At 42.4% G+C, this 11,762-nt stretch overlaps 1 protein-coding gene across 1 annotated transcript; it reads right to left on the reverse strand.

Annotated features, from left to right (window-relative positions):
• Positions 1-4,871: 4,871 nt before the first annotated feature.
• GDF5 (growth differentiation factor 5) lies at positions 4,872-7,922 on the reverse strand. Its single transcript, XM_039711290.1, has 2 exons — positions 7,289-7,922; positions 4,872-5,762 (listed from the first exon to the last, which is right to left on the reverse strand). The coding sequence occupies exons 1-2, from the start codon at positions 7,920-7,922 to the stop codon at positions 4,894-4,896; spliced, it is 1,503 nt and encodes a 500-aa protein (XP_039567224.1). The 3' UTR covers positions 4,872-4,893.
• Positions 7,923-11,762: the final 3,840 nt, after the last annotated feature.

The raw sequence follows: 11,762 nt of genomic DNA on the forward strand, positions 1-11,762 counted from the left end.
GTTATTGTTGACTAAGTAATTTTTTCTTGACAGCTGTGCCCTTCAAAATGACATCAGGGGAAACTGAATCCATTTGCATTACTTCAGCTGGCCAAATCACTGCAGAAAGTTGAAACTAGTTCTGAAAAAAAACAACCAGGCAAACAGGGACATCAGTGAACTTGGAATGACAGAATAAATGGGCTATTCTGAGTACTCAGCAAAGTGTATTTACTGCTCTGTATTTACTGTTTTTCAAAAAATGTTAAGATTATTGTTTATTGGATTTGTTGAGAAGCAATGGAATCTCCTGCAATTTTATTTTTAAATATCATTTTACTACCCAACAGCAATAGTAAATCCATAAAATAACACGATTGACCAGGACTATGGAGTAAAAAAAAATATTGTTTGCTTTGTACATTCTTATTAGTCTTGGCTAAGATGTTATAAAAGCAGTATCTTTTAACACCTTTTATTATACAAGGGTCAAGGGGTTTTTATGTTTCTTAAAGAAAGCTTCAAATAGCCCACATAGCGGGTTCCTGCATCTTTCATATGGCTGCTGTATAAACAAGCCCATTTTACACAGGAAATGACATAACCATGTAAAAGTGTACACGGAGTTTAGGCACATATTCAAACACTAATGGGAATGCATTGTTTTCAATGGCATACTTTTATGTTTACCTATTGAGCTTAGTACCCATATTTTAGCCAAATACAACAAAAATTATCCACACATACCTGTCTTATAGTGTACTGTTTATTTGAAATTTGGACCTTCACAAAGACTCTCATGGGACAGATAATGACCCTAAAAAGTAAATACAAATGAGGCATTCTCAGTGAGAGAGTGAAACCTGCCATCATAAAGGTGGAAAGCTAAACTTTTAACCTGTATTGCTTTACAGCTCAGGTTTCTGCCATCCAGTTGCTCACACCAGCTCACCCACAGGAAGAAGGCCGTAACAATAATTTAGGGTGTCTATCTTTGCACATTATATAATGACCTGGCTAAAGAAAGTAGTGCCAAACTCCTGCAGTCATAGAATCACAGAATCACTCATGTTGGAAAATACTTCCACTAAACCACATCAGCAAATGCCATATCTGCTTCTTTGCTGAACTTCCAGGGATGGGGACTCCACCACTTCCTTGGCCAATGTCAGGTTCCCTGTTTCTCTCCAGTTTCTGTGCTGAGTGCCTTATTCCTGAACCTCTGAGTTTCAAGGGGAATGAAGATTGAGTGAACCCTGCCTGGGTCTTTCTTTTGTGCTCATCCATGCCATTCATGTACCTGGGGAAGTTTCAATGCCTGTTTCTGTCCGCATGAAGATTGCCATGTAAGATCTTGACAAGATTGGCAACAATTTGTGAGAAGACAGAAGTTTGTGCTGGGGATTCCAATGCCTCCAGCAATTGTACCAATAAAGCACCTATAGGCCAGTACACATTTACACTGTGGGCAAAGTCAGTAGAGCATTCCAGAATAAAATAGTGTAGAACTGCAATTTCCAGACTTATCAGACAATTTCACAATGTAAATGCAAAAGGACACTCTGGATATCACAATACTGGTTTTATAACTAATGACATAAACCAAGAATGCTCAAATTTAGACCTAAAAGTGAAAAAAACCCAACTTATTCCTATGCTCACAATTATAAATTCATCACTTTTAGCCGAACCAAACAGACCAGGGCTCTCCCTTCTGGATGTCATCACATTTGAGAGACCAGCCAAACAAACTGAACGTCATGTTACCTCCTAACCTGGACACTTGGGCTTAAATTGCTTCTGTTTTGGCCAAAGCCATTTTTGAAGTAGTAATAATCCATTATGATTCCAGCATTTTACTGTCTGGAGTTACAAATTTGTTTAAACTGATGGTGGTTTGGTTTTTTATTTTCCTTTCTAGGTATAACTCCCACCAAGCAGAATGTAGGCTTTTGAATGATTGCCAAAGGATGTTTTTAAGACTTTAGTTTGACAGTATTTCTTTTAATTTTTTCTCAGATCATACTGTTTGCTCTGAGATGATTGCAAAACCTTGGCATATTTTTCCATTTAGATGCTGATATATAATCAATTTAAATACCATTTACCTGAGCCTTTATCTTGCTTTATTCATGCATTGAAAAACTCATATAAGGACAGCAAGAAAGAACCTCAGAGAGGTTTATACCTATTAGGTTTTAGAAACTTTCTATTATGACCAGCCTCACCAGGACTCTCAGGCTGATCACCAGCTGTGCAGTGTGAACTGAACAGGAATTTTCCTCCTCAGATTTTCAAACTATCATGCCTCATGTGTAACACCAGTGTTCCCATCCACCACAGTTGTTACAGCACTTGATGAATCCAGGTGTACTGAAGCAAACTGCCCTATGCAGGCAGTCCTAATCCCAGGAGTTAACTTGTCTTAGCTTAGATTTGCCTCAAGTGTATTTAAATAGGCAGTATTTGCTATTTTAAACTGATCACCCTTAGCCATTGAGGAGTGTGCCTGTGTGGTTAGTAACTGGCATGGCACAGCTGTGTCTCACATGTCAGAGCAGAGACTTCCTTGGGAATGTGCAAACAGCATTCCCAGAGAGTGGGAGCAGCACTTGCCTAAGGAAGAAAGGAGACAACCCTTTGTCATGGTCATCCAGTACACCTCTTCAGGAGATAGCTGGAGCCAGTGCTAGAGGAAGCTGCAAAAACACCTGAAAACAGCGAGGAGCAGGAAAATAACTGCTTGAACAGATCAGAGGGGGAAAAAAAGCCTGAGCTGCCCTCCTGGCTTTGGACTTGGCAGAGGAATGTTTTCCCTCCTACTGTAGCAACAATAAAAATCAGCGGTATCTAAATCAGCTTTTAGTAAAGCTTAGACCTGTAGTTTTGAAAGACTGGCTGGTGATAAGCAGTTAGTGCCGGGGTCAGTAATTGCTGTGCCTGGCCTAAGGCTCCATGAGGATGAGGAAGAGCAGGACCTGGGAAGGGACACTGAGAGTCCAGAAGGAGATGGGGAATCCCTGCTGGCAGCCCTGACACACCAAAAAGACCCATAAACCACCAGAATTTCTCACACGCTTGTTACAAAGGAGCTTCAAGTGCTCCTCATTCTATGTGCCTGCTGCCCTGCATGCTGGGCATTCAGCGTCCCAGCAGGAGCAGCTTTCTGATCCCCGGGTTTGCAGCAGGTGGGGAGTCCCTGCAGGCAGGAAAACTCATGGTGTCAGCCCCTCCAAGCCGGGCAGTGTCAGTCCCTGCAGGCAGGAATGACCACTGAGCAAATCGCAGAGACCAGACCTCCCTGCAGGGCTGTTCTGCATCCCCGAGCTGCAGATGGGGGCACAGGGCAGGTCCCCTGCACAGGGGTTCCCCAGGTGTCTGGCAGCAAGGCTGCTTACCCAGGTGCACTGAGCTGGTTAAAGGCTGAGCTACCCAGAGAGTGCAGCAGAAAGGGCAGAGCTTTATATCGCTGTTTATGGCCATTGATCAGGAATTTAGGATGGTTTGCTGCTGGTATGAGCTTAAGCATGTCCAGACTGGGGTACTGAGCAGAAGAACCTTGGGGATCATACTCAGCTCCCTGCCTCTACCACACCAGAGATGCTGTGCAGAGCCAGGAAATCTTATGACTCAGTGGTCTAAGTAATATCAAACCTTAGCATTTATATTTTGTACTATTGATAAACTCCTTCAGTAATTTCTGTTGGTTCATAGGACCTTTCTGATCCGTCTGTAGTGGAACATTTGGTATTTACCTTTGTGGGTGGAAACTACAGGGACAATCCCATTTATAATCTATGTCTGTAATAGATAAAGAGGATATACAAGCACACAGTCCTTAGAGGCTGGAATAAAAGGATACCAAAGCTCTTTTGCAACCATCTGCATAACTCATTTTTGCCCCAAACACATCAAGTCACAGTGTCATTCCCCACCAGATCAAACCAGGCCTTCCTTTCAAATCTTTCTTTCAATGTTTCCACAGTTTCTCTCCGTGGCAGCAAAATACACAGACATGTTTTGCATACCCCTGGTATTCTGTTGCATGGAAAAGTCCTTTTCACTTGTATTTATTGTACAAAAACATAAAACAATTTCTTAATTGTGTTATAATTATGCAGAGTTGGACAGCTAGGCACAATGCAGCACTGTGTCAATAATTTATTACATCTTATGCCATAATTGAACACTTTTACTATGAGCACTTGAGAACAACTTGGACCTTATACAGAATAATATATTTTGCTACATAATAATGGAAAGGTGGATACTTAAGAAAGATGTGTAGCTTGGAGGAAAACATACATGGAAGCAAACACCTCCTGCATCACCTATCTTTATGTAAAACTTAAAACTAAACCAACATATTATATTTAATGACCCCTTTTTATATATTTTAAGAGCTAATCAGAAGGAAATCATATTACAGTGCAACTATTTACACCAAGATGTGGGCACACCAGAACACAACTCTTCTCAACATTGGGACTCTTTTCTCACATTTATGAATGGACAAAGCACATGGGAATCAGACAGAAATTCATTCTCAAGAACAATGTTCAAGGAACAAACAGGTCATATCCACAGCGCACTGATATCATCTCTATCCACTGCCTCGAGGCTAAAAGCAAGAGATCTCAAGGTGTACAGGTATCATCTTCTCTGTCATGGACTTCGCTTAGAGTCAGTCCTGTGTTGCCAGCCGCACACAGCCTTAAATCCAGCTGTGTGACAGCATCCAAATGCTGCTGAAATATGTCCATGGAGAGACACAGAAACACTGGATTTATTGCTGCATCCTTGTAAACATGCTTACCCTAAGGGTAAGAAATCTAGTTAACCTTGCTTGAGGAGAAGTTGTGTCCAATGTGTCAAATTAACTTTCATGACATATTCACGTGAGCAACTGTTCTGCTACCTACAGCCACACGACTCCACCACCATGTCCTCGTACTGCTTGTAGACCACGTTGTTTGCAGAGTCAATGAAAAGGATGCTGATGGGGCTCAGCCGGGTTGGCACACAGCAAGTCGGGGGCGTGGACTCGGGGTCCATCGAGTTCATTAAAGTCTGGATGACTGCGTGGTTGGTGGGCTCCAGGTGGGATCGGAGGGGGAATTCACAGAGCCCTTCGCAGTGGTACGCCTCATACTCCAGAGGGGCTATTATCCAGTCATCCCAGCCCATATCCTTAAAATTCACGTGGAGGGCTTTCCTGCTACACCTTGCCTTCAGGTTCTTGGTGGGCCTCTTCCCTTGCCGTGTTGCTAGAGGAGCTCTTCTCTTCCTCCTCTGGTTGAATAAGTACTCATAAACAGTTTTGTCATCTTGGCCGGATCTAGCCTTGATTTCATTGAAGAATAAGTCTCTTTTTTTCGTCCTCCCAAACACCAAGAACAAAGCCTTTTCATTGACCTGTCTTCCTGTTCTATTAAATCCCACACTCCTGAGATCAACAGCTCTCCCCCTGTCAAAAGTTTCCAGTTCAAAACACAAGTTAACCAAGTTTTTGAAGTTTCTGAAAAGTTTCCAGATGTCAAACACTTCCCACTTGGGTGTATCAGTGATGCTGACAGTCCGAGAGTCCAAGAGTGTTGAGGCTTGTCTGTTTGTAGAGCAACTAAATAATTTTACTTGGGAAGTTTTTCCAGAAGAGTGAGACTTCCATGTATCAGAAGGTTTTTTCCTCAATATTCGAAGCTCTGCTCCCAGCAAACCATCTTTTTCTAATGCACTGATGTCAAAAATATATTTTTGTTTTCTTATAGTTGGTGCTCGCTCATCTAAAAAAAGCACACAGATTTTAAATGTATATCAAGCACAGACCAATATCACTTATTCAGTTCTTAATGGTTTTCCTCAAATTTGCTCATAAGTCTCAAAGTTAGCCTACTGAACAGAAAAAACAATTGTTGTCTGAGGGGTCAGACCCATGCAGGGACTCAGAAGAACTCAGGGACTCACCAGAGAAATGAGTTTCTGAGTCTGCCTTGTAGAAATCTCCTTTCTTTCACCAGTAGGCATTTTCTACCTTCAAAGTTATGATTAGCAGTTGAAAAATAATACTTTTTCAGCACTGAGCATTCACAGGACCTATTTACCACTCATATCCTACTTAAATTACTGAAAGAGAGCTTCAGTGGTGACCAGGCCTTATGCTTGCTCCAAACATGAGTAAATTTACCTAGATGATGCAACAGTGAATTAGTCCTTTAAAACCAGCATCCCCAGGAACTGCCAGAGATAAGGATAATTGTCTAATTAACTAAACCCCACATAATTCACAATTTTTCAAACTGGGCAGAAAAAAATTCCTCTTTATCCTGACTTTACATTCACTTGCTTCAGGTGGTGAAGAATATGGCTGAGCCATATTCATTCCAGTGAGGTGACATTAACAGAGCCTTCCAGTGGCAGCACTTGAGAGCAGTGCATCCCCCCTTCCCAGCAGCCAAGCTATCAATGAAGAGATGGCAAACAAATCCAGTCCTGGTGAGTCTTTCATCACAATTCCTTCACCAGCTGTGTTGCTTCCTTGAGAATGTGACAAAACTCTTACAAATGTCACTGGAAGCAAGATGGGGCTCCCAAAGCAGGGTGGTGAGGTGAACATCATTCATTGGGAGGCTGGTTATTTCTCCTGTGAAAGCAGACACTAGCCCAAATTTCCAGAAGTGTTTGGAAGAGGAATGTTGAGCTGCAAGTTCTGGAGTCCTGGATGTTATTACCCTTGGTAGCCTGTGCAGCAAGGAGCTGTGGGCTCCTTGGTGCTGCTATCTGAAACTTTTAAGGTAGTACAGATACACCCACCCCACAGGATAACGACCCCTGGGTCTGCAGTGTAGTTCCTCACAATTCTACCTTGAACAAACCAGACTGGGGTTTTTTTTTTGACAGAATAGCTCTGTTCTTAGCATATTATATGTTTTTAGGCACGCTACAATTTAACATTAGCTGTTTCCATGAGCAAGTTTCCAGCTAGCTAGAAAGAAAATAAGACAAAAATGCGAAAGGTTTTTAAACACCTAAGCATTCAAAGACTGATTGATTTTCCACAATATGCATCTAAAATACTTCCTAAATGTTTTCTTTGGCTGCCACACAACCATCTAGTTCTGCCTGTAAATGAGTTTTCCAAGATAAGGCAGGAGGACAAAATCTGCAGCAAAGTTGTGAGATTTCATTTACATTAAAAAGAGCTATTTGACTTTACCAAAGTATGATTATTTTCCAATACTCTCTGCATTTATAAGCACACTCAGACATCTCTCTCTGTTCACACTCACTCACACACAAGCTCCTTTCTTACCTTGTCCTTTGTCTATAAAGCTGGTTATTGTATTGGCAAGTCCAGCCTCCAGTTTTACACTTCCATTAACACCCTTTCTTTCTGCATCTGAGAGAGTCCTGTACAAAGAGAGCATGTATTCATGTGGCGTTATCGGGGGATGTCGGAAAGTTTCCTTAGCTTCCCTCTGGGTTACAGGCTCTTTAGTCTTTTTGGTTTTGAAAGAATCAGTGTCAGTACTGCTCGTGCCAGTTTTTTTCAAAGCCACCTTGCTGCTAAGATTTTGAACCTTTGGAGTCACTGTCCTTACTCCAGAAGGTCTGCTGGGGAGATGTCCTACCTTGCCCTCCGTGGCTGCTGTTCTTGAGGGAGCCTTCTTTGAGTCATCATTCTTGGCCAGCAGAGCTCCAGCCTGAACAGCACTGCTTTTAGTCCTGGCCTTTGAGGTCCCAGCACTGTATCCATGGCTTGCAGTCCTCAATGTACCTGCCCGTGCAGAGGGGTTCCTCTCCTTTCCATCTGCTTTCAAAAAACCTAGTTTAGATCCTGGATTACCCTGGCCTGCTTCAGAATTACTCAGCGCTCCAGGAACTAGATCCAGAGACAGCCAAGTCAAATGCCAAAGCAGTAAAGTGAGAAAATGCAGGATTTTCATCCTCTGGTCTTCCTCTGAATGCCACTAAAGAAAAAATCAGAAAAGGTTCCTCCAGTTTGGCAGAAGAAAACATGAAAGAAATTAAAAACCAAAGATAGCAAAAATGGTTTTCGTTTGAGATTAAAACATTTCAAATATCGCTGTTCAATACTTGTATCCAGTCCCATAGTGGAAATGCTCATGAACTCAGATACGATCTCCCCTGACTTTAGTTAGCAGCTATAAAGAACTTGTTCTTGAAAAGAGAAAGTTTACCACCTCGTTTTCTTCTGTAAAACTGACTGAAAACTTGAAGGAGTCTTGTTTAAATCCAAGGGTTTTTTTTTTTTTCCAAGAAGGAAGAATGGCGTAATGCTGCCTCTGTGTTAAAAGGTTTTTTTAAAGTTTTGAGTTTTGAATCCTTTCCAGTGAAAATATTTCACACACAGAGGCCTGCAGGTGCTCAGAAATCTTTTACAAACCTGAACTCTGGAATTGGAAACGGAATTCCAACAAACCTATTTAATTACTCTCTGATGTCATGCTGTCTAAACTAATTTAACTGCGATATATTTCTTAAAAAAAAAATCTTCTTTACCCTTTTCATTAGCATGAGTCATACTCTGCCTCATGTGAAACAGCTCCACAGGCTCAAAACTCCAGAGGATGCCTTTTCAAGTGGCAGTATGACCTCTGCCTCAGCCCTCGATGAACTTCACATTTAGACAGGACAAACTGCAAGATCAACAACTGAGAGCTGTCACACAGTCCACTGGACACATACATAAACTAATTTAGAAATAATTCATGTAGCTCTTTTTCCAGAGAACTTCTAACAGTGGCTTCACTCCGTCCCCCTGTGACTGAAGGGCTGCGCTGCAACGCAGGCGCTTAACGAGGGTAACATTTAATTTTACACAAACTCAACAGGGCCGTGCCCGCAGTCAGTGTATTTTGGCTTATTTATTGCTGTGCTTTAAAAAACCCGTGTCAGCCCAGCTGGAGAAGCAGCTCCTGCCGGAGGGGATGCCCCGCGGGGCGGGCGCGGTGCAGCGGGGCAGCAGTGCACCCTGCAGGCAGCCATCCTCCTCCTCCTTCTTCTCCTTCTCCAGAGCCACTCGGGAGCTGGAGACAGGCCGAACCCCTGTCTTTCCTCCCGAGATTGCTGAGCAGCAGCCTTTGTTTTAATTTTAGATGTGAAATGTCCAAGATCTGCTGACCCCGGGGCCCCAAGAAGGCTGCCGGTCAAAACCAGCGCTCCTCGCTGTCAGGGCTGTCCTGCAGCTTTCAGCCAAGTGTGTCTTTCATAACCTGCAAAAAACGAACTGTTGTTCTAAATGAGCCTTCGGGAAAGGAGGCACTGGGCTGGACTCAGCAGGAATTGCTGGGACCCATCTCTCATCTTACACTGATGCTAAGCCCAGTCCTTCTCCTGCAGTTTCTTTTCTTTCCGAGTTAAGATGGAAGGAAAAAGGTGCACCACCTTTTAGCTTGTTCTGTGTGTGCTTAGCATTCCCCACCCACCCTGACCAGTATCAGAAATACTGAACTGCTTTCATAAATGACAACTTGTATGACATGAGGAGCTCTGAATGCTTCACTTGTTTAGATGGAGGAACTGAAGGACAGAAGAGTTCAGTGATTTTAGAGATGTCACAAATAAGGTAGATTCAAATCATGATCCTGCTGATTTTGATCTAAAGGCCCTTCCCTCTGATGTCAGTTGTGTTTTTGATATTTCCCTGAAAAATAAAGCAGCTTCTCCTGGGAGAAGCTGCTTTATTTTTCACCTCTGGTGAAACCATTCCCTGGCAGTCACTCCACAGCATCCCATGGCCCTCCCAGCCATGCCATCACTTTATCCTTCCCATATTGCCCACCTTTCTGCTGGGTGGTGTGCTGTGTCTGGTTCTGCACCTTGGGGGTATTTATCAGCTTGCCAGTAAGCCACAAAAGTAGCTAAATGTTGAATTTCCACTTTTAATCTATCTCGCTTCCAGTTTTCACAATGCTTTTAAGAATTTAATATCTTTAAAAGGTCGTTTGCTCTATCAAACTTGGCTGAGATTTGCAAACAGATTTAAGAGATGGGACGTGAAAGAGCAGGAGGTTGGACAATGTGATTACATGGGCCTTGTCTTAGTAAATCAAATTAAAACATGATCACTGATATGTTCAAAGAATATTTACATGTCTGAGATTAAAAAAATATTAGTGGGCTGGACAGAGCTAGACAGAAAGAAAAAGGAAAAGCAAGCAAAACAAGGTGTGCAAACTAATCTTCCTGTTTAAAAGAGGCTGTGTTGAAGCAAATGCCATCGCAGTGCTTGGAACCACAGGAGTGCAGATGCTGTAGAGTGCACTGAGCCCCACAGACCCCAGAGCGGAATGCTGACCCTGAACAAGACCCACAGACTGGGGATTTCCTATGAACCCTACACCAAAGTGGAGTCATTCCAGCTGGCTAAACTCAAACTCCACTGATATGTTCAATAGGTAGCTAGGAGCCCTCCTGCTGGTGAGGTTCTGGATACAGGACACAGTGGAAGTGGTGTTCCATGTTATGAACATTCCAAGCCTCTCACTGCTCACCACCAGCCACACTCCTGTGCACCCTGAGTGGCACCCAGCCTACCTGTCCTTCTGAGCCTGTTCTGTGACAGCAGCTCCTCCCTCACACGGTGTGGGTAGGGATTTGAAAAGGGAGGGCCACCTGTGTCCCTGCTCCCTGAAAGTGCCTTCCCTCCTGTTCTCCAGACCCTGACATTATGCCTTCATGAGCTGTGACACCTTCTTCAGTCAATCTCAGCCCTTCTGGATGTCCAGCATGGTCTAGAGGAAGGGATCACTCTGGGGAGCCAGGGAAAGATTTCATAGTGTTGAAAACACTGCCATTCCCTGAGGATGAGCAGCTCCACTGGATATATGATGCCAAGAGTTAGAATTTGCTCTCTGCTGCAAACTTGCAGTTGAAGCTGCACATGGAAGTCTTTATAGTGATCTATCAGGAAATTAATTGTCCTTTCCCAGGTGGACTAATTTCCAGAAAGGACTTACAAGATTGAGTTAACTCCATATATTAGGCCATTTGCTGTCACATTGTTTTGCTTATTGAAACTAATTATCATTCTGTTTGTGGGAGGATTTAGACCTCTGCACCATAGCACTTGGGCAATTGTTTTTTAAAAGTGTGAAGTTGTAATTTAGGAAGGAACTTAACAGCTCAGTGCTTTTCAAAAGGAAAGAATTACACAAAACCTACAGATGTTATAATTAAAAATTGCTTATCTTGGGCCAGAGCGAAACAAATGTAATGATGTTTCCATTTCCATGTGAAGATGGCATAATTTAAAACACTGTGCTACAATGTTGTGATGTTAAATAAAAAATCTGACGTCCAAAGAAATAACTGTGTCATTGGTTATTAAGAAACTACATCTGTGAACAGTAGTGAACTACAAAGTCCAGATTCATAGAAACATGGAATATTCTGAGCAGAAGTGTTATTTTTGTTTTCTGATTCCACAGATGTACCTAATTTCCCCAACTCTGAATGGAAATTATTTTTTTCCTAATTTTTGGTACCTCTGCCTGTTACCAGTTAGAGAAATTCAGGGTTTGTTTTAAACTTCTTCAAGCCTATTCACTAACAGAGTCCCTCCATTTGGTATACAATGTTAATTGGCTTAAGTTGCCTTTGATAAGTAGTTCAAATATAGGTATTGTTCATCTTTGCAATAGAAACATGTTTAAATTATTCAAGATTTGAGAGAGAGATTCTGAAATCCCAAATTACTTCGCTGACCAAAGAGAATTTTGGTGGCAATTCATTTTCCCCACCTCTTTTAAAAAAAAACAAAA

Source organism: Passer montanus, unplaced genomic scaffold (assembly GCF_014805655.1).
Source record: "Passer montanus isolate IOZ18808 unplaced genomic scaffold, ASM1480565v1 scaffold249, whole genome shotgun sequence".
In the NCBI taxonomy this organism is placed as follows: Eukaryota; Metazoa; Chordata; class Aves; order Passeriformes; family Passeridae; genus Passer; species Passer montanus.

Bases quoted from the DNA above. Each gene is read 5' to 3' on its own strand.
- GDF5 (XM_039711290.1), bottom strand. From the start codon at position 7,922: ATGAAAATCCTGCATTTTCTCACTTTACTGCTTTGGCATTTGACTTGG. The intron at 5,763-7,288 runs GTAAGAAAGGAG...TGCTTTTTTTAG, and splicing joins CTTTATAGACAAAGGACAAG to ATGAGCGAGCACCAACTATA.